The sequence below is a fragment of the Genypterus blacodes genome, unplaced genomic scaffold (genome assembly GCF_046128005.1).
Source record: "Genypterus blacodes isolate CSIRO-AG114 ecotype Tasmania unplaced genomic scaffold, CSIRO-AGI_Gbla_v1 ptg000040l_1, whole genome shotgun sequence".
In the NCBI taxonomy this organism is placed as follows: Eukaryota; Metazoa; Chordata; class Actinopteri; order Ophidiiformes; family Ophidiidae; genus Genypterus; species Genypterus blacodes.
This window is the reverse complement of record NW_027466853.1, coordinates 1,073,499-1,077,581: the sequence shown is the minus strand read 5'-3', so window position 1 is coordinate 1,077,581 and position 4,083 is coordinate 1,073,499. Positions and strand designations below refer to the sequence as shown.

Genomic DNA, 4,083 nt, shown 5'->3' with positions numbered 1-4,083 from the left:
CCTCTGCCTCTTGAGCAGACGGAGCGACGCTTCTAGCCGGCAGGAGCGCAGTTAACTGTGTCCAGCTCAACGTTATGGATTTCTTCAGGAGAAATCGACTCTGATATTAAATATCTGGATTTTTTTTTTTTTACGTTCCTACGTTACGTTTGACTTTCCTCGGGGACTGAGCGGACTGAAGGAACACTGACATTACGCTGGAAGAAGCACTGTTTTTACGAAGCGAAAGAAATCCGACAAAGAGCGTTCAGGGAAGTGGCTCACAGTCTGAGGAGCAGTGGCGACCCAAGTTAGTTCAGCAACAAATTGAAAGTGCGACAAGCAGCCATTAACCTTCATTATGGATTACAAAAGACTCGTCCGTACGGGTTTGACTTTGGCTTGCTTCGTTCTGCTGCTGAATGCTGGGATTTACCGCGTGAACGGGCAGTACGGCGGCGGCGGGGACCGAGGAATGTCTATACCGGAGCACGGATTTTGCCAGCCGATATCCATACCGCTGTGTACGGACATCGCGTACAACGAGACCATTATGCCCAACCTACTGGGTCATACCAACCAGGAGGACGCGGGGCTGGAGGTCCACCAGTTCTACCCGCTGGTGAAAGTGCAGTGTTCCCCGGATCTAAAGTTCTTCCTGTGCTCCATGTACGCGCCGGTGTGCACGGTGCTGGAGCAGGCGCTGCCTCCGTGCCGCTCTCTGTGTGAGCGGGCTCGCCAGGGCTGCGAGGCGCTCATGAACAAGTTCGGCTTCCAGTGGCCGGACAGCCTCGCGTGTGAGTCGTTCCCGGTCCACGGAGCCGGGGAGCTGTGCGTGGGACAGAACATGTCCGACCGCAACACCGACACCGAAAGCCCGGGCGCGTACCTCACCGAGGCCCCGACCTTTGACAACCGCCACGGAAAGGGTCAGTTCAGGTCAGTGACGCGTCCGTTACTGTCAGCGTTCCATCAATGCGATGTTCAAAGTGAAATGAACACATCGATAAATGGTTTGCTTATTGACTAAGGCATATTGATTATGAATTATTGGTTGTTGAATATTTGTTTGTTAATTTCTATTTAGCAAGTTAATTGTCTTTTAGTTATGTTGATCCCCCTCACCTGCAATGCGCATTGAGTATTGTTATCTACCCTCTGGTCATCAGTTTGTTCTTTCATGTTGTGTATGTAAAGAAAAGGAGGCGTCGTGCTGAAGGGAATTATCCAAACGATTTCGTTTAATGAAAGACAAATTGACCCCCAAACTGTGTCTCTGCATGGTGTTTAGTCAGACTACAGGCTGCATATATGCTGTTGTAAATCTGTGCATCCTTTACTCAAACCGTCTTCCCTGTGTGGCTGGCACAGGTGCCCGGCCTCGCTGAAGGTGCCGCCGTATCTCAACTACCGCTTTCTCGGGCAGGAGAACTGCGGCGCTCCGTGTGAACCCAAGAGAGCCCACGGGATGATGTACTTCAGTGACGAGGAGCTCAAATTCGCCCGGATATGGATCGGGATCTGGTCGGTTCTGTGCTGCGCGTCTACTCTGTTCACTGTGCTCACCTACCTGGTGGACATGAAGCGGTTCAGCTATCCGGAGCGGCCCATTGTCTTTCTCTCTGGCTGCTATACTATGGTGTCCATCGCCTACATTGCTGGGTTTCTGCTGGAGGACAAAGTGGTTTGCAATGATAGGTTTGAAAATGAAATAAGGACTGTGGTGCAAGGCACTAAGAAAGAGGGCTGCACCATTCTCTTCATGATGCTGTATTTCTTCAGCATGGCCAGTTCTATCTGGTGGGTCATCCTGGCTCTCACCTGGTTCTTGGCCGCAGGGATGAAATGGGGTCACGAGGCCATTGAGGCCAACTCTCAGTACTTCCACTTGGCAGCTTGGGCCGTGCCTGCTATCAAGACCATTACCATCCTGGCAGTAGGACAGGTGGATGGGGATGTTTTGAGCGGGGTTTGCTTTGTTGGCATTAATAGCGTGGATGCCCTGCGAGGCTTTGTCCTGGCGCCGCTCTTTGTCTACCTGTTCATCGGAACGTCCTTCCTCCTGGCCGGCTTTGTGTCCCTGTTCCGCATCCGAACCATCATGAAGCACGATGGCACCAAAACAGAGAAACTGGAGAAGCTAATGGTGCGAATAGGGATCTTCAGCGTGCTGTACACCGTGCCAGCCACTATCGTTATCGCCTGCTACTTCTATGAACAGGCTTTCAGAGAGCAGTGGGAGAGGACGTGGATCAGCCAGACATGTAAGACGTACGCTGTGCCCTGTCCCATCCAAAACCACCCCAACATGAGCCCTGACTTCACAGTATTCATGATCAAGTATCTGATGACACTCATAGTGGGCATCACCTCTGGTTTCTGGATCTGGTCTGGAAAGACCCTCAACTCCTGGAGGAGGTTTTACACGAGACTAGCTAACAGTAAACAGGGGGAGACCACAGTGTGATGTGTCTCTGCCCCTTCCCTCACTCAGTGACAAAGTGAATGATAAACCCCTTTGATTCGTTTCTTTTGGTTTCCATGGACTTACTGGAGACGTGGCATGTTTTCATAATGTACATTTTGTGAGATTTTTGTAAGTACAGTATATATTTGTATTTAAAGATTTAAAAAATGCTTTTTTAAGACTTTTTCATACTTTGGCCATAAATTGTATATATTATACTATATTATTGTACTATATTACCAGCTGAGCATTAAGGATCTAGCGGGCTCAGGACCTGGCCTTCTCTGGACACCACTAAGACTGTCTTTGATCAGTGAACTTCCAGTTAGTGATGATTCTATTCTAGGCAGTCCCGTGAACCCCAAGTGCTTCCTTGTGGCTCCCTCTGATCCTGATTAACCAGCTCTAGGTTTTGTCTGTTGTACAGTTAAGCTGGAAGTGCCAGGGTTATGAATTGAAAAGTCAGTAGTCTGTGAAAATAAAGGATCAGCAGGTTGTGAATGTGACAGATGGATCTGACCTGTAGCTCAGACTTTGATCATCATTTCATCCCTCTCCAAATAAAGCACAAACAATCACAGCAGATGAAAGGACCAGTGCCAGTGTCTTTGCCTGTTTTAGCTCACAGTGGGCTGTTAAAGACTTTTAGACTTGGTTTGTTTTTTCCTTTCTCCCTCCAAACCGTTTGTTTTCACGCATTTCAAGATGGTATGATGATCAACTTGCAGAGACTCAACGTTACTTGAGTTTAATAATCATCAAAGTGTGACTGTGCTGAATGTGTTATTCTTACTACAATCATAATCATTTCCTTTCAGCAGAAGGAAAACCAGCATTTCTATAGTCACGAAAAATCTTGGAAAAGTCGTGAAATTTTAAAATGTATTTTTCTGAGCTGGAAATGTTGAAATAAATGAAATATTCCAAAAGTTTTAAAAAAGTGATGGGGTTGTTTTTTGATATTCACTGTCTTTTGAAGTCACAGCAAAACCACTACATGCACACGTATGTGTACAGATACATGATATACATATGGTGTGAAAATTCACTGTGACAGATGATTACCTAACAAGCTTCCACATTCTGCAGGTTGATTTTGATATGATAATGAAATGAACCAAACCAGTGACTTTCTGGAAGGTAGAAAAGCACAATAAAAACAAATGTGTACTTTGGGACATGGTATATGCAATCATTATGTAAGTGTATGATTTGTAATAAATGTGCTAGAACATGCACACATGTTGGTCTGGTTCTTTAAAGCGGTGATTTGTCATCATTCATATCATATTAATAGGGTCTGTATATGTACTGAACCTGAATAAGAAACGACTTAAAGGACAGCATACATTAAAAATGAAGTTTTCTGTCTCTGTGCGGCACTGTGTCTAACAAATTGGACAGCCTTTATGGTTTTGAATAGTGTTCCAAAATATAACATTAAAATATATGTAATTATTAATATACTTGTTAAACATGGAACAAGAGCCATCTTATTTTTAACACACTCATCAAGTCTTGATGACGTCATTATTTCATATATTTAGGTTTAGCTGCTGATTTCAAACATGATCCTAATGTAGCAGATGTTACCTGTCACCAAAAATCAAACCAGGGGATTAGAACCTGCAGTTGCT

The 4,083-nt window shown here is 45.4% G+C and overlaps 1 protein-coding gene across 1 annotated transcript; it reads left to right on the top strand.

Moving 5' to 3' along the window:
• Positions 1-3,682, top strand: fzd1 (frizzled class receptor 1). Its single transcript, XM_076148552.1, has 2 exons — positions 1-918; positions 1,351-3,682. Exons 1-2 carry the CDS (start codon positions 341-343, stop codon positions 2,444-2,446), a joined length of 1,674 nt encoding a protein of 557 aa, XP_076004667.1. The 5' UTR covers positions 1-340; the 3' UTR covers positions 2,447-3,682.
• Positions 3,683-4,083: the final 401 nt, after the last annotated feature.